Raw genomic sequence first — 19,359 nt, forward strand, 5'->3', positions numbered from 1 at the left:
GCCCCTCGGGAAATTTAAACATGGTTGTTCAAAATAACTACCTATAATCCATTAAACACGTCGCCAATTTTTTTACATATAAATAATGCATAGTTGGTACTATATCAGAGTGTGGTAATAGACATGTATACACAACCTAAAGTTAATAGTATGGGGATACAGAAAGGCAATTACCATCAACTTAATTTGATGACTACCAAGATAAAGAAGTGTTTTCGAATCAGTGAAGAAGTGAATTTTGGATAAGGTACCCAAAAACTAACAACAAAATAATTCCAAAAATGTATTTGATGATATGAAAAACCAGGTATCATTTTAAATTATTTGAGTTTTCGGAGTTCATAACTCAAATAACAAAAAATCTTTTATCGTTCCTGATTCAATAAAGATTGATCATTTCTTTCCAACCATCCTTTAAATTTTGAAAAATTGACTGGTTTTATGAGTGACTTTACCGAAATGGGGAAGTTATAATTTGAAATGACAACGGAAACCTAATTCAATCAAAGACAAATACATTTGTTCAATATTACGCAAAAACATTCGATCATAACATCCTAATATCGAATCCCTAATGGACTATTATCCTAATAATACTCGAATAACAAATCCACTACTGCAACTACAATGACTACAAATATCAAGGCACCCATGAATAGTACCATATGATCTTCTCCCCCATTCATATTGTGCTTTCCAACCTCATTCATGAACCTCCTTTTCGGGTAGCTCAACTCTTCAATCTCTTTGTTCATAGCATTCATCTCAATTTTCATCAATCGGTTCTCCAACAACATCTGGTTTATGACATCCCTCTGGCATATAGTGCTATCCAAATCAAGCCACTAGAAATACTTGCATCTCCTTTTTTCCCTTTCTCTATCGTAGTACTTGCAAGCAATGAATTTTCTACATGGATTGTCATGAGTCCAAGCACTTAGCCTTGACACAAGAGCTCCGCAGTAACAATAATCACGTGGTCCATCAACCTGCAACAATCAATTGACTTTTAAACCCCAAATTGAGAACCCCTAAATTTTACATACGAAGAACGGAAAATTGCTAAATTTTGTTAGCTATGAAAATTTTGAATCAAACCCATGTCTTCGACATGAAAAGACGATGTCCAGGAGGGGTTTCCGCTAGGCGAAGGGACTCAGAGAAAAAGCTCATATAGCCGTATGATGTGGGCCCCAAAAAAGGAATATTTAACGCAACTTGTAAACAGGTAGTGATTTGACGGAGCCGTTGGATGCCTAGTTGGTACCAAATCAAAGTGTGGTAGTTTCCCGGTACACACATCATAATGTTAATAGCATGCGGATGCAGAAAGGTGATTACCTTCAACTTAATTTGGTGACTACCAACATAAAAAAGTGAATTGCGCCTAAGGTACCCACTAACTAACAACAAAATAATTCAAAAAGTAACTACATATTAACCATTAACATAAAATTCTTATATATTTTAGGAAATAAAGACTAACACAAAAATGATGCATAGGAGGTACCAATTCAAAATGTGGTTATCGCCAGGTACACACAACATAATGTTAATAGTCTTGTTGCTACAGAATGCTAATTACCGTCACAATAGTTGGACAATAACTAAAAAAATGAGGTGATCACGAATCAGTGATGAACTGAATTTCGTCTAAGGTACCCACTAACTACCAAAAATACAATTTCTTACTGATATATCTACTTAACATAAAAGACAAGAATGGCAAAAAATAGCCACGAAAACGCAAGTGCCATTGAAAAATTCTTCTCGTTCCTTGAATAGTTCATTAGCTCAATTCGTGTTTGGCAGAGCTCGTTCTTCATTTCTTGAACATCCTCCTCCATATCCTACTTCTTCATTTGCAGCTTATTTATTTTTTCTTCCAAAATATTCTTTTCCAACTCTAACTCAGCTATGTTTTTTTCCTTCTCCAAGATCGGAAAGATCTGATATTCACGGTCTTCAATACCACCGCTGTTTGGAATTCACTCGAAAAAATCGCAGTCAGAGTGTTGTGAATGTAGAAAAATAAACCAACGTTATACTAGAACCATATGTTATTATATTAAAAAAAAAGGTACAACAATCCAGCTTCCTAGAATAAACTTAAGCTTACAGGCCATTTAGAACAACCAAGAAATGAGTTGGGCCCTTCTTTGCAATTCGGACGACTGCATCTATGTTATGCTCACACTTGACCTGCGAATTCGATAGCCCCCCGATGTTTGAAGAACAACCTGATCCTAAAGAATTAGGGTTCTTCCCTTTCATACTCATTGTTTTATTTCTAAGATTGTGAAAATAAGGAATTTTGAGAAAGAGAGGAAGCAATGAAGAAGAGGGAGGGCTTATTTATTAGTACTTGGTGGGTGGGGTTATTCAAAGCAAGAATTAATTCTCCAACTAACACTTTCACTTTGGAACTATTTTTATTACTGACAGTGTTCGTTAATTACCAAGTTCACGAGTGGACATAACCGTAAACATTAACATGGGCTTGACTTCCGTTAAATTGATCAGTGAGTTGCGTTGTTTACATTGTTTCCAAATCGTACACATACATTTCTTTCCAAATGGTACTAGTCTAACTATCATTCTAAAAGGTATCAGTCTAATCAATACCTAGTATTTAAAAAAGAAAACCAACTCTATTTTAAAGACACATAAGCAACACTATTTTGAAGACACGTGGCGACCACATCACCACTTAAAAGACACGTGGCCAAGCATATATTCCTTTTAAAAATAAAAATAAAACACCCAAAACAAGCCCATCTTGGTATCATTCATCGTCTTTCTTTTATCCCCCATTACTGTTATTATCAGCTCTGCAGCTCCGCTTCATCCTCCTCGGCATTAATCATCATTCATTGCAAATTGATGAGGTCTCCTTACAAATTACGAGCATTGACAATCTACCGTCTTCAATGCTAGCTTCAATTTGATCCCACCATCGCTAAAATCCTCCCAAAACCCTTCAATTGGTCCTCGAAACAGAATCAAACTCCAATTTCACCTTCAATTCGATCCCACCATCTTCTCCCTAACTTTATAGCCTTCATACACAAATTACTTTCCCCCAAAAATGTTTCCAATTTCTTAACTCGTGTCGGTTACGGTTTGTTTGCACAAGCAATCATTGACATTCCATCTCTCATATGTTAATCTTATCCTAAGTCTATTTAGCACAGTTAGATTTTCCATGAGTAATGATACGCCCCATAGCTACAGACAGGTATGTTCCCGTTTTTTTAATGCCTGATTAAAATTGGTTTAATTTACAGTTTTGAGTTGTTGTGCCTTTGTTAATAGGTATAGATTTCCACTTGATTTGTACCAAATTGATGTGTTTAATATACTGTTGTATTTTAATAATGATGCCTCTATGTATTGAAGAACTAAAAAACGCAACAGATTTCTGCCTTGATTGTCCTACTTTTTTGGATTCAAGCATAAAACTATATAATTGAATAAAGCTTCAGGTCAGAGAAAGTTTACAGTGAGAGTTATCTTACATAAACTGACTGAATAAGAAATTGAAAGGGAGAGAACTATTTATATTACATCAAGGGTGTTGGTCTTGGTTTGTATTTCTGATGGGTTTCTGAACTAACTTCTGGTTGGCTCATCATGCATATTGATTACAGAATTATAGTGTGGGGATGGGTACAATGGAAGGAGTAGTAGTAGTTGGTTTATCAATGTTGCTGGGAAGGAGTGTGAATATAGTTCAGCAACCACACAACAGCATGGTATTGTCATTGGGATAATATTGTTAGATAAGCTCAAAGCCTTAAGGCTTATAATATCATCAACGAGTAAGTCCTTGATTACAAATAAGCAACTTAATATAAAATCATCCAAGTAAAATAAATATAAAAATTCTTATGATATAAAGATGTGGTTTTTAGTAGAAGAATGTTGATATGAAGGTGGTTGATTGAAGGGAAGATGAGTGGTCCAGTGGGTATAAATAGTCTGCAGGAGTGTTTACTGTATGGGTTTGCTTAGGTGTTTAATTTGTAGGAGATAATTGTTTTTTTAGTGTACATAACAGAATAGAACCTATGATGGAGTTAAGACTAGGAGTACAATCAGCTTTAGGCATAGGGGTAGACCTGCATTTATCAACCTCGCTATCAGATGTTGAGCAAGCTTATGTGACGGAGATGGGAGAAGTTGAACACAGTAATGAAATGGTCACCTGCATTTATTCTAGAGGCCAGACTTACAGATATCTCTGATTCTAATTCATCAAATTTGTTGCCTATGTATTAGGAAGCTGATTATTTTCCCATGATAATAGTCTGTCCCCACCACCCTTTTCTCTTAATCTCAAAGACCCATACTCAACAGTGGAACAATTTAAGCAACTTTAGTCAAATCACTTTCATGCTAAACGTTTTAGTATGTGTGGTGTATCTAACTTACATCAACTATTTAAATCACAACAAAATCAATTTTGACTCATAAAACAAATATTCAAAAAGAAAAATGGATCTTATGACTCGCAAGTCCTCCCAAGTTCATGTTCCTGGCAGTATTAGTCAAGGAAAAAGGAAGAAAATTAAGCTGGTTACATTAAAATATCTCTGCCATAGTGGAATCATATTGAAAAAATGAATGGGTAGAATTGAAGGATTAGTAGTAGTGCTACCATGTAAAGAAAGAGAATTTAAGGGATGATTAATAACAACAATATTAATAACAACAATCCATTAAACCCATAACAGTGATACAATAGCTTCTGTGCTGGTATGTAATTTTCAAGCCTGATGACACCCTTTGCAATATTAGTCATGCATTGGGATGTCCATATTACTAATTAGTTACACTTGGAGACTAGGCTAAATATAGCAAGTTATTGAGTTTTTTCGGTGTCTTGCTTTAATAACTTTAATTTTGGGGAATGGGACACGTCGTAATTGTTTGAATCGATAAATATCCTGCCTGTGGCACAAAACAACTACGAGCAATACCCTTCAACTAAATTGCATCTCCTTGATTACTGTATCTGCTCTGTGAGACTAAATAAGTGAACTCTTAAATTATGGTCATGATTCCACCTAGGCATAGTGAATTCTTTATATTACATCAAGAAGTGAGCTGACATTCTGTTCTAACAAGACTAACAACCATCTATATTGATATGGGGGGATGGTCTATGTTACATTTTGATCGGGAATACATGAACACTATGTTTTATATTATTGATTTACACTCAGAAAGACCATCGATCAACCCCCTCTAATGTGGATGATCCTGATTCCTGAGTGGTAAAGTTGGATATAGTTGGGTTGTTGGGACCCTACAAAGAAAGAATATTATGGTTCGGGTAAATCTTAATTAATTCTAAAATCAGTTGATTTCATTTGTTGAGTTAAAAAGATTAGGATTGAAAATTTTGTAAATATTACTTAAATTTTTTATTATATTGATTGTGTAAGCTTTTCCACATTTAAAAAAAAGGAAAATGAAGCATGGCAGGAAACTCTTTTCAGTATCAGCTTCACAACGTTGCTTAAACATATTGTTGATTGGTATGGCCTTCCTAGACCCCCTATATAGACAGTACTACAAAGCTAAAAGAAAGTCTCAGATGAGCTGCAACAATGCATTGGGAAGAAATGTACACTCAAGCTACAGGTCAACAACAAAGGATACATACAAGAGCTAACTGCTATTAAGGTCTTCCATGTTGAAGAAGATGAAAACAAAGCAACAAAACACAAAGGAAGGAGATACTAAAAGAATTCAAAAAGGAGGGTGAACCAAACAAAACACTCAGAATCAGTAGGTAATGTCCTTATCAAGACCCAAATTATACACAAACCAAAACAACAAATACATACTAATTACTATAAATAGATTATTATTTAGATAATGTTATACTAACATGTTACTAAAATACAACAGGACAATAATAATAGAGGAGATACCGACAACAAGCAAACCAAGAACTACAAATCAAGACCCAATACAGCTATCGGATGATATACCAACTACCTGAAACACGAGCCAAAGAAAAAAACCAACCACACATGCGAAGGATGGGTTATTTAGGGATTTTAATAATAACTATTTCTCTCAAACTATATGTTAGGATTTGGTGGATTATATGTTCTGGTTTATCAAGGAAATTTTGAAATTCTGCAAGTTAGACCAATGACTTTAAACATTCCAATTAGTTACAAATAAATTTATTTTAAACAACAAAAGTTACACAACTACTAATATGGCCAACACCAAAAAAACAAAATTTGCATTTTTGTATTTCCAATAGATCAAACTTCAAAATAACACACCAAGATCAACCAACATACAACAAGCCTGTTCGACGAACGGGCCCAAAGACTAGTTATCATTCCAAAAGGGTAACATTCTGACATGCTATGTTGCTGTCCAAAATATACATGTAAGTTGATTTCAGTACACCGGTACTAATTATATTATTATATTCATATGTAGCGCGTACAATTTTTCCTACTCATTGAACTCAAAAACTGGAGTTTTCTTGAAAACTTCAACAGACAATCTGTTGACAATACCTGGTTCATTGAATTTACTTCAAACGAGTCTGGTGTAGACACCTACTTTTGTCCCCATTCCCGAAAGGGAAAGGTTCGATGATGAAAGCATAAATCTCCACTTGACAACGCATCTCCTATAAAATAACGAATCTCAATTCCCCTTTTCATTTCACCCAAACCTGCTATTTATAGAAACCTGCTATTTATGGAAACCTGCTAAAAATAGTAATTGCCGTAAAGGGTAGCTTCTAAAAGTGGCAAGTCATAAAAGATAGAAACCTGTCAGAATTAGGTGTTGCACTCCAACATAAATCCTAAATGAGATAGAAAACTGCGAGAATCCTATTCCTAATATGATTCGGAATTAAGAGTTACGTATTAATTAAAATCCTAACGAGCCTAGAGTTCGTAACGGGCCCAGACGCGTTCCGTCACGAAATTGATACGCACTAAAAGACTCGATTAAGTCTCAAACACTACGGATTTCAGGAATCCGAATCTGACTAAGAAAACAGCCCAGACCCTATTTTCAACGCCTGGCTCTGGGCGCCGAAATCTTCGGCGCCCAGGCCTGGGCGCTGAAAATACCTGGGTACGTGTTTTTTCCTAATTCTTTGTGGATTAGAACTCTGCAATTCTATCTTTCCACAAACTCTTCCCTATAAATACAGTCCCAAATTCGACGTGAAAGGAACACAACACACAATTCATATTCTGAGTATTGACTCCAACCCTTAGCCTAAGCCTCTCGATGCGAAATTGTTCACGCGTTCTGTCGCAATCGTTCCATAAATCGAACAGAACGTATCCTGTCCCATAATTTGAGATTCGTTAAATAAAAAGGAGAAATAGCAAAGTCAAAGTGGTTAGTTTTCTGAGAACCGTGACACACCTCTCAAGGATGCGTCGTAATGTGTCCCTTTTCGATGATTTAATTGCTTTCCTCGCCCTTTTTATGAACTGTTAAACTAACTAAATCTGATTGTTCTACCACGCCTAAAAAATATAATATTTTTGGGAAATTGGATTATCATGCTAGGTCCCTTAATGCTATTTAAATCAGATAATCGCGATCGATCTAGTATTATATGTTGCATATTGCTAAAATCAACTCAGATTAGTTTAATAGTTAACGCATGTCCCTTCAATTATTTATGCTGAGCTAGTAAGGATATCCTGCCTCTGGAGTTATCGAAGAGCGAGTACTCCTCTCGGTAGTTACAGTTCCCCGAACCCTCAATCTCTACCTTGCGGGTGTATGTTGAGAGATCCCCACACCAGGGATCACAAGGGAACCTACGGCCGTCGTGGTCAAACATAACTGCACTCCCTTTATGTCACGATAACCGGGTTTTGTCAGTTTTTCTCATTGTCGTTAAAAACTGAATGACGACTCCTATATTACTAGTCAATTGGGTGTAAACTCACAGGAAATCCAATTACACTTCATTGAATAAAAAGAAGCGTCACACCCACGAGGGACGAGGTCACGCATTAGCCTCGTGCTTTTTCGACCCCCTCACAGTGGCGACTCCACTGGGGATAGTGAAGGAAATACTCGTGCTTGTAGGTAATCAAAATAGCCGAAGGGTGAAACGATCTTACCTCGCGTTTATTTCCCCATCAAGTTGGGACGACCTGAAAATCAGCATATTAATGTGAACGGGCAGAACCGCATAACGAAATCTCGGCTCCCTCGGGAGTTGGGACTAAGGATACCTTTTTTCGCCAATAGGAGGGTGCATACGCCGCGCATGTTGCCCACTCAGTACTTGTGCAGGTAGTACACCTATCCCAAACCCAATCGCTCGCTCATTAGGTCCCTCTCGCCTTCATGCCCCCTTGGCTTGCACTTGCGGGTTGGCCTCTTGAGCGAAATTCGTCTGTTGAAGATACTACCTCGACCGGGGCATGTGTTGGATCTACGATAGAAGCGGTACCAAGCCAGGCGCAAATAACTACCCATAGAAGCCTATCATAAACTACATGACATGTTATTATCGCCTCATGATGAATGTTAGTTATGTGTAGCGAAATATGTGATTGTGTGTGACAAACTATCCTAGAAAACCAACGACCTTAAAAATTGCCCAAACATTCATAGACTAATTTTCCAAAGAGTTATACCGAAATTGTGTTCTGCAAACCCGAATGATCGCCACAAAAATAAGCGACGCTCGGGATGGCCTGTAACGAATCCCACAAACGCTGCACAACGCGTAAAGGACGTTATTAGGCAAGCACGTAAATCGAAGTCGCATAAACAAAAGTAGACGTAAACAGAAAACGAGAATCAGCCAGGGATGCATTTTCAACGCCCCTGGCTGGGCGCCAGAATTTCTCATGCCCCTCGCTGGGCGCTGAAGTTGCTGCTTGGCCTTCTGGTCAGGCGCAACAGCCTCGGTGCCCGCGCAAAAGGAAAATACGTAGCACAAAAAATGTTCGTAAAAAGAATTGCTACGAGGCGTAAGAAAAGCACTCGATTTCAAAAGCGACTCGTAAAAAAATTAATAACTCTTTGCGTCGTTGTTAGGCCTCCTACGACGACAATGCTCGGCACTAAGAACCGAACAAGCTAACAATTATGAATGTCACACGGGCAAGTGTTTCGAAAATCCAAAGAATGACCAAAAGAAAAAAAAAACAAAAAGTGTACCAATAAAAGAAAGAGCAAAAAACCAATAGAGAGAGTCGAAGTCTAGACTAAGTAATGCTTGAAACTTTGGGAACCTAAACTTTAGCTTATCTTATGCCTAGGACTGGTCCTGCCACTTGGTGCCGATCAGGGAATCAACGGTTAGTGCGTCTCAAAGATACATCGCCAACATCAGGTTTAGTGACTCCAAGCTCCGTCCGTGGTCCCTCATTTCAAGGATCTCCGCTTCCCCGACCTCGATTCGCACCTTCAAACATGTCCATCGAAGATTTGCGAGACCAGATGGTCCAAATGACCCAACTTACGGGCCAATTGAAAATGGAAAATGAAGCTTTAGCGGCTGCGCAAGCCAAAAATGACCTCGATAACGAGAAGAGGATTGAAAAAATGGTCCTACAGCAAACCATGGGGAGCAAATACTTCTCCCTCGATCCTGAACCTTTTCCTGGAAAACTACCAGATAAGTTCAGTTCATCTGACTTACAAAAGTTCAAGGCCACGGACAACCCCCGTGATCATCTACTGAGCTTTGTGAATGCCATGAACTTGAAAGGCGTGGACAAGTCCATGTATTTACCCGCCTTTCCTTTGTCCTTGGAACCTGTGCCGCTCAAATGGTACTATCACCAGGACCCTAAGCTCTTCCCCACTTGGGAAGACTTTGTCAATGTCTTCATCAAGCAATACTCGTCGAACATGGATTTCCAAGTCACCATGCGCGAGCTGGAAGTTCTCTTCCAAAAGAAAAATGAGGGTTTCACAACCTACTTTGCTAGATGGAGGGACCAGGCGGCCCAGCTAATCAATAGGCCTCCCGAAACAGAATTGGTCCAAAAATTCATTGACAACCTGGACCCGGCTTACAGACAACACCTTAGGTACCAGGGACTTGACACTTTCAAAAGAGTTTATGATGTGGGAATAAAGATCGAGGACGACCTCGCCAAAACCATACAAAGAAAACCCACATATAAAAACAACACCTATAATCGGGGTAACACATCCCAAGCCCAAGAAGTCCATGCTGTAGAAGAGACTCCCGCCCGAAGAAGCCTTGGAAGATGGGTCCGAGACCGAAAGTTTGCCCCACTCGGGTCGACTTTGGTACAAGCCTTTGAAAGACTAACCAATCAAGGAAAGTTGAGACCTATAGGCCCCACCCGTGACCCTCCTATCAAGGGCAAATATTGGGTCAAAGGTACTTACTGCAAATTCCATCAAGGAAATGGGCATGACACTGAAAACTGCTGGAATCTAAAACATACGATCCAGGACATGATAGAGGATGAAGTGATACCTCTCCCTAACGTTGGCAAACCTAACAACAACAAGAGCCCACTCGGCTCTTGTCACATCTCTCTCGACCAACCAGAGAACTTCGACCCCACGGTGTACATCACGCCTCAAGGTGCACCACTCGCTGTGGTCCCTATGGATCGAATCGAGAGAGAAGTGTGCGGTGTGTGGGATGATGATGCTGAAGATATTTACCTATATCAAGTGTTGGGCCAGGACCTCTTCACCGAAACTTGGCCCGGGTATGCTCTCATTGACACCACCCCTCAGGAGCCCGAGGTCGACAACCTCACCCGATCCGGAAAAATATACCAACCGGATATTCACCCACCTCCTATGGACGACATCCCAGTTAGGCAAACTCCTGAGAATGGACGGAACGCCACCGTCGCAGAAGTCATTGAAAATCCTCTCTTGAAACAACTAAAAAGAACCAAGGCCGAGATTACCATATGGGATCTCATGTGTACTTCAAAGGAACATCGCGAAAAGCTTATTCGCTCACTCGACCTCATCTCAGTACCTACAGATATCACACATGACTCATTGGTTAGCCATGTCACGAGAGATGCCGGAGAAAAGGCCATAGTTTTCACTGATAAAGACTTGCCCAAAGAGGGGGGTGCTCAAAATAAAGCCCTTTATCTAGTAGTCGGATGCAAAGGGCAAAACATCCCCCTAGCGCTCGTAGATAACGGTTCGGCGGTTAACGTTTGCCCGTTGCGAACCGCCCATTGCTTGGGACTAGGAAACGATGACTTCCAAACCTCCACGCAAGGGGGTACGAGCTTATGATAACTCTCGAAGGCCTGTATTGGGAAAAATCAACCTTACCATACAAACCGGGCCTGTGGCACGCACCACGGAGTTTTAAATAATCGACATCAAGCCCACTTTCAACCTCCTCTTGGGGCGACCTTGGCTCCATGACTTAGGAGGTGTGGCTTCTACCCTGCACCAAATGGTTAAACTTAACCATAACGGGGTAATACTAGAAATCCGCGCCCCTCCTCTCGACATCAGTTGTACTATGGTTGGAACGGCCGAAACTGCAGACGACCTTTATGGGTTTCAAATGGAAGAAGCAATCCAGTTCATTGAAGACTATGATCCAGCATTCCTAGACCCGCATGCATCCCGGGTCATCCCTAGAATGCTACTAGCTCAAGGTTATTTCCCAGGAACCCCATTGGGCATAAGGAAGAAGGAATGCACATTCCATCCTTTACCCAACAAATCTACTCCCTTTGGCTTAGGCTATGAACCAACGGAGGAAGATATTGCCGACCGCCTGTCTGGGCTACACCTTAACAAAGCCAAACAAACCACCCTCCTTCCCCCGTATCAAAGAACCCTTAACGGGATGTTCGTTCGGGAAGGAGAAGAACACCCATGATGCGATTTCCCTGAACCCTTCGTTCAGGATGGCTTGCTAAAACCCGGATTTGAAATTTTCCATGACTGCCACACCTTGGATGAGACACCCCACCTCACCAAGACTAAAACAGCTCAAATATTGGACAACCAAGCTCTATGGACATTGTTTAACGAATCGAGGCCTATGGAGAACGAGACTGCGATGTCTACCCTAGCTTTACAAGATGAAGGTTTCGATCCAACCCGGTTAATCTCTCCTGCATCAACACTAGAAGAGGTCGAGAACGGATGGGTGAAGACATATCAGTGGGTCAATGCAAAAGGAATGGAATTCAAGATGAGTACCGGTGAAGGACCGAAGTTTTATGAGACTAAACCCCAGGCTTGAGCCACATAGAGCACCATTAGTAAAAAGCGCCTAGTAGTTCTTTAGATTGATAGAAAAAATAATAGAGACTTTATATGGTCCTAAGGCCCCTTAGAATATAGGTCAGTTTTATTTCAGTGTGTTTTCCTTACTTTCTGAATCAATAAAGGCGTAATATTTCTCCTAAAAAAATCTATTCTAACGCTAAATAAAGCACCAAAGGTACTTGCAAAATACAAAAATAAAGAGGCGACCCACTCTAGGCCCAACAAACAAAGCCCACTCGGTTTTGAAATAGTGCCATGGGAGCCAATTCCCGAAACCCACAAAATAAACCGCACCATCCCATTCATATCCCCAAAACATAAAAGTCAACCAGTGCAACCATAAAAATCAACCCATACAACCCAAAGAAATCAAAGGAAATCAAAATCCAAAACAAAAGCAAATGTTGCGTAAAAGGGGAATTAATAAAATATAACCCCCACCAATCCTTCAAAAACGACACGCACCTCAACCCACCTCAAAAGCTTACACAAAGATCTTCATAACTTCCGCACCCTAACTCCATTTTCAAAACTTTTTTGAGTCACGAATGGGAAAAATTAATCCGGACAAAAATACATTTCACGCTAACAGTCAAAAAAGCCTCCAAAATAGCCTCAAAATTGACTTTAAATACGAGCAAAAAATCAAGGCACAAAAAAAGAAATAAATGCAAGAACATGTGAAGAAAAGCGTTAAAAATTGACCGCCCAAGTCATTTTCAGCGCCCAGGGCTGGGCGCCGAAATTTCTGACGCCGCAGCCTGGGCGTTGAAACTCTCTGCCTGCCAAAAATTTTCTTTTCAGAAGTGCTCGTCATTTTATCCGCACACAACGGCAAAATAACGAACACTTGGGGGGTACAGTACGTATCCAAATAGGCTTACCAAGAATATAGCCATACAAATTAGTCGAATTTCATATTTTACGCGACTTATGGCAAAAATAAACGGCAGATGAAAATAATGATAATACTTCACTCATTTGATCGATTAAGTAATATGCTTCCACCGCAGGGCATATCTACCGAAATCCGGCATACTAGAACTTATTCTAAAGCTAGAACTACGCGCGACCTGATTCTGACAAGATACGTAGGCAATCCTTACCAAGGATTCGGTCCAATAAAAAAAACAAATATTCTTTGTGCAAAAAGTGTTAGACATATAAAAACATAAAAAAGAGGAGAAACAAAAATAAATAAAAATGAAAAATAAAAATACGCCTTTATTGAAAAAAATAATAAGAAGGAAAACAAAAGTGCTAAGAATAAAAAAAACAAAACACAACTGAAATAAATAAAGGGCACCTACACCCTAGCAAGAACTACACTACTCTAGTTCTTCCGGATCATCAAATAAAGTCTTGTAGAGGGCAATGTTCGCAGGATCCACCCCCACAGTCTTCTGCGCTGCCCCAATATCAATCTCCATAAGAACCGGCTCCTGGACACTAACTTCCAAAGATGCCAAGGCTTCAGAAACATTCTCAGTTATAGCCCGCTCAGCCTCAAGGGCACAGACAATGGTGGGAGAAGGATTATTATCATCAACTAGACTAGCCACTGTTTCTACAGGCGGCTGAGCCTTCCTAACCCATACATTGTTCCGGCGACGATCTCCGCGAGAGCTTGCATTTCTTTTAACAACAGCAGGCCCCTTCATTTTAGGCATCTTTTTAGGCCTGAAACTGGAACGGGGAGGAACTTCCTTTCGCTTTCGATCAGGACGAGCTTTCATAGTCTTAATACTATAGGTACGAGGTTTGGAAGAATTAGGACACTCATACTTAACACGAATACGAGGTATCAAAAGCTCAGCCGGCTCCCCATTACGAGCCTCGGCCCTCACATCTTTATCATCGGAGCTCATCCACAACTTGTAGTTTTCAGAAAGACCCACAAAGCCATTTGTAGCTACGGCCCAACGCGGGAGACCATCATAATACTTAGCCCACGCTAGAACCCGTGTTTGTGAAAAGGCCGCTACCTTAGGTGGTACCGTATCAGAAAAGGGGATAGTTTGCCTTAAACCATATTGACGCATGACTCGGTAAGGGAAAATATAAATGGGACGGGATAGCCCCAACAAAGAAACATAAACCGATACGTCAGAACCCCCTGTCATAGTAGTCAAACCCCACCATGGTACCACCCACTTAATAGAACAAATGCCATAATTAAAAAAGGAGGTCCATTCGGCCTCGCCCTGGCCTTGGTGCAAGTATTTTCGGTTACCCAAGGCTATAGGGCGATAATGTTTAGGATCGGCAGGAGCTTCCAAAAGTCTAAGCCGTTCCACGAGCCAAATCTTCAAAAACGGGTACGATCAAAAAAAATAATAATAAAAGAAAACGGTTCCTGGGGCGCAGTTTCAACGCCCAGGACCAGGCGCCGAAAATTCCAGCGCCCAGCCCTGGGCGCTGAAACTCAGCCCCAAGGCAGGACGAATAAAAAATGTGTACGCAAAAAAAACGTGTATACGTGCGCAAGAAAAAATCGATTACCTGCAGTAATAGGGGGCTTCCCTTAAAATGTTCAGATTTGGCATCCTTCTTCAACTCATCCGCACTCAGCAAAGTCTCGGCAACAACCAACGGCATAATGGAATAGCAACTTTCCATCTGGCTAATCAAGGGGATCAACCTTATGTCACCGAACTCACCATTGTTATTCGATAGCAAATAGTGATTCAACAAGCAAAATACAAGGACTCGAATATTCAATTTCTGTTCGGTCATATTCTTACTAGGCCTAAAGTGATGTTTTACAAGTTTTGCCAAGTTAACCTCGTTACCTACAACAATTTCAGCAAACATGTTATCATCTAGTCCTAGGAAAGCCCCTATGGTTGTTTTACCCTCTTCAATAGTGCCAGGGGTAGCAGGAGTAGCATTAGTAGGATAACCAAGGATCGCAGCAAATTCATCTGGCAAAGGACATATTTCGTTGCCCCGAAAGGCAAAAACATGATGATCGGAGTCCCAAAAGTTTAGGGCAGCATGGAGAAAGTTATAATCAATATTAATTTGTTGTAAGCCTAAAAGTGCCTCTAAGTGGTATTCTTTTAACAAAGCCTTTTCTGTGGGAGTAAGGGCTCGTAGCCAACGCCTAACAGTCCGTTGGAGTGAGAAAATAGGGGTCGACATGGCAAAAGCAATGAGTAATTAAAACACAGCAAAAAAGAGAGAAAGAAATTGAGAGTGGTGGAAAATAGGGACGTATCTAGCCCCTATATATAGTCGAACGCACCCAATGACATCCTGATCCCATTCGGAAGCGCGTTAAGAAATCCAAAATTCAAATATCACCAGGAAAAGACTTCCAGCGTCCATGGCTGGGCGCCGAAATGTTTAACGCCTAGCCTTGGGCGCCGGAAATGCAGCCCAAGGCCCAAATTTCACAAAACGCGGAACAGGAAAAGGCTTAAAACCGTGTTGCTAAACACGAGGCCCTATTGCAAGTAGGATCAAGCCCAAAAGCACCTTTAGCTCCCAAATAAGCAAAAATAAACATTAAAACTTGGTCGAAACTTAGACTTGTCTCAGAAAATGCTTATGTACACTTTTCAAATCAAAATAAATATCATGGTCATTCTTCGAAACACCAAAAATGTGTATCGTTAAGTCGTTGGTTTTCCAAATAAAAAATGTTTGTCTGTCAAAGGATTAATCCGGGCCAAGCTAAAATCGGATGTCGCCTGAAAACTAAAGTCGCACTCCACGGCTTCGCTAAAGTAGCACACTGCTATAAAAGGTCGCTCGCACATACGAGCATGACCCCAAACATGATTACAAGATGCGAAAAACGACCGACGAGCCCCAGTGCTTGGGGGCTCGCGAAAAAAATACTCCAACAAGGAGCGCACAATCAAAATCACATTCCCGGACTACGCCATACACCATCTCATGTTTGGATATCTCAAAAAAAAAGGGTTCGACCTCAGAGAAAGGTCGTCATTGACACTTGTGCATGGTCCTCTGATCAAAGACCAAGTAGTGGCAAAAATCGAGCCGTAAAGACTAGATTAAAATCACGAAAGCAGACGGTCGCAAGACAAAGGTCCGTCTGAACACGTTGTCAGCCCACGTTCAGGTTACAACTAAATTCGAGCATCCCTCGAAAGAATTCGCTCTTGCAAGAATGAATAAAAAGAAATTCTCAAAAGAAATCACAAAGAACAAAAGAAATAGGAACTTGCCCATCTTCAGTTGGCAAGATCGCGTCACAAACCACGCGGGTTCCCAAATCGAAAAAACGAATTCAAGGATGTCCACCCTTAGCGGACAGGGCTCGCCCACCTTCAGCGGGCGGGGTCTGCGTCACTAGCCGCGCAGGTCCTCAGTTTTCCAAAAACGAAGTCTTAAAAAACAAAATGAAACAGGCTCGCCATCTTCAGCCGGCGGGGTCTACGGCGCAAACCACGTAGGTCGTTATTTTCAAAAAATAAACACAAAACAAATTTCAAAATAGATTCGTCCACTTCTATCGGACGGGGTGTCCACCCTTAGCGGACAGGTTCGCCATCTTTAGCCGGCGGGGTCTACGTCACAAGCCGCGTAGGTCTTTATTTTCAAATATTCAAAAAACAAGATTCGTCCACTTTTTCGGACGGGGCGTCCACCCTTAGCGGACAGGCTCACCATCTTTAGCCGGCGGGGTCTACGTCACAAGTCGCGTAGGTCCTTAGTCGCTGCAGCAATAACTTTTTCTGGTTTTCCCTTTTCCAAAAATTAAAAGGATTGGTTTTCCGTTTTTTCCAAAAAGAGCAATGTGCTGGATTTTCCTTCGTTTTATGTCCCATAAAAACAAGGGGGTTTTCTCGTTTAACTAGCCCTGAAAATGAGAATCTTTAAAAACAGTTTTACCTCGTGATTGTGCTTGGCCAGGCCCAATTACACTTTATAGCTTTGATTTCGAAAACATCTGTAGCTACTCCCAATGACAAAAGTGAGGGAGTTTCTACACTTCTTTAGATCCTTCCAATGACAAAGTAAGGAAGTTTCTATACTATCCGTTGACAAATCCCAATGACACGTGAGGGATATGTCGACACTTCAAGTGATGACCCTTAAGTCAAATGTTATCACTCGGGGGCTCGTGAGACCCTCGCCAAAACAGGTCACTATGGCTTGTGCGACGCACTCCGTCTAATACTTTGACCATCGTCTTACTCCAAGACTCAGTCAAAGTGGGGGCTAACTGTAGACACCTACTTTTGTCCCCATTCCCGAAAGGGAAAGATTCGATGATGAAAGCATAAATCTCCACTTGACAACGCATCTCCTATAAAATAAAGAATCTCAATTCCCCTTTTCATTTCACCCGAAACCTGCTATTTATAGAAACCTGCGATTTATGGAAACCTTCTAAAAATAATAACTGCCGTAAAGGGTAGCTTCTAAAAGTGGCAAGTCATAAAAGATAGAAACCTGTCAGAATTAGGTGTTGCACTCCAACATGAATCCTAAATGAGATAGAAAAGTGCGAGAATCCTATTCCTAATATGATTCGGAAATAAGAGTTACGTATTAATTAAAATCCTAACGAGCCTAGAGTTCGTAACGGGCCCAGACGCATTCCGTCACGAAATTGATACGCACTAAAAGACTCGATTAAGTCTCAAACACTACGGATTTCAGGAATCCGAATCTGACTAAGAAAACAGCCCAGAGCCTATTTTCAACGCCTGGCTCTGGGCGCCGAAATCTTCGGCGCCCAGGCCTGGGCGCTGGAAATACCTGGGTACGTGTTTTTTCCTAATTCTTTGTGGATTAGAACTCTGCAATTCTATCTTTCCACAAACTCTTCCCTATAATTACAGTCCCAAATTCGACTTGAAAGGAACACAACACACAATTCATATTCTGAGTATTGACTCCAACCCTTAGCCTAAGCCTCTCGCTGCGAAATTGTTCACGCGTTCTGTCGCAATCGATCCATAAATCGAACAGAACGTATCCTGTCCCATAATTTGAGATTCGTTAAATAAAAAGGAGAAGTAGCAAAGTCAAAGTGGTTAGTTTTCTGAGAACCGTGACGCACCTCTCAAGGGTGCGTCGTAATGTGTCCCTTTTCGATGATTTAATTGCTTTCCTCGCCCTTTTTATGAACTGTTAAACTAACTAAATCTGATTGTTCTACCACGCCTAACAAATATAATTTTTTTGGGAAATTGGATTATCATGCTAGGTCCCTTAATGCTATTTAAATCAGATAATCGCGATCGATCTAGTATTATATGTTGCATATTGCTAAAATCAACTCAGATTAGTTTAATAGTTAACGCATGTCCCTTCAATTATTTATGCTGAGCTAGTAAGGATATCCTACCTCTGGAGTTATCGAAGAGCGAGTACTCCTCTCGGTAGTTACAGTCCCCCGAACCCTCAATCTCTACCTTGCGGGTGTATGTTGAGAGATCCCCACACCAGGGATCACAAGGGAACCTACGGCCGTCGTGGTCAAACATAATTGCACTCCCTTTATGTCACGATAACCGGGTTTTGTCAGTTTTTCTCATTGTCGTTAAAAACTGAATGGCGACTCCTATATTACTAGTCAATTGGGTGTAAACTCACAGGAAATCCAATTACACTTCATTGAATAAAAAGAAGCGTCACACCCACGAGGGACGAGGTCACGCATTAGCCTCGTGCTTTTTCGACCCCCTCACAGTGGCGACTCCACTGGGGATAGTGAAGGAAATACTCGTGCTTGTAGGTAATCAAAATAGCCGAAGGGTGAAACGATCCTACCCCGCGTTTATTTCCCTATCAAGTTGGGACGACCTGAAAATCAGCATATTAATGTGAACGGGCAGAACCGCATAACGAATCTCGGCTCCCTCGGGAGTTGGGACTAAGGATACCTTTTTTCGCCAATAGGGGGGTGCATACGCCGCGCATGTTTCCCACTCGGTACTTGTGCAGGTAGTACACCTATCCCAAACCCAATCGCTCGCTCATTAGGTACCTCTCGCCTGCAAGCCCCCTTGGCTTGCACTTGCGGGTTGGCCTCTTGAGCGAAATTCGTCTGTTGAAGACACTACCTCGACCGGGGCATGTGTTGGATCTACGATAGAAGCG

General features: G+C 40.9%; 1 protein-coding gene across 1 annotated transcript; it reads right to left on the reverse strand.

Annotated features, from left to right (window-relative positions):
* Positions 1–587: 587 nt before the first annotated feature.
* LOC130469671 (uncharacterized) lies at positions 588–15,553 on the reverse strand. The gene is made up of 5 exons (XM_056839086.1): positions 14,779–15,553; positions 14,033–14,582; positions 1,342–1,403; positions 892–989; positions 588–828 (listed from the first exon to the last, which is right to left on the reverse strand). The coding sequence occupies exons 1-5, from the start codon at positions 15,418–15,420 to the stop codon at positions 588–590; spliced, it is 1,593 nt and encodes a 530-aa protein (XP_056695064.1). The 5' UTR covers positions 15,421–15,553.
* Between the last annotated feature and the right edge of the window lie 3,806 nt (positions 15,554–19,359).

This window comes from Spinacia oleracea, chromosome 3, assembly GCF_020520425.1.
Source record: "Spinacia oleracea cultivar Varoflay chromosome 3, BTI_SOV_V1, whole genome shotgun sequence".
In the NCBI taxonomy this organism is placed as follows: domain Eukaryota; kingdom Viridiplantae; phylum Streptophyta; class Magnoliopsida; order Caryophyllales; family Amaranthaceae; genus Spinacia; species Spinacia oleracea.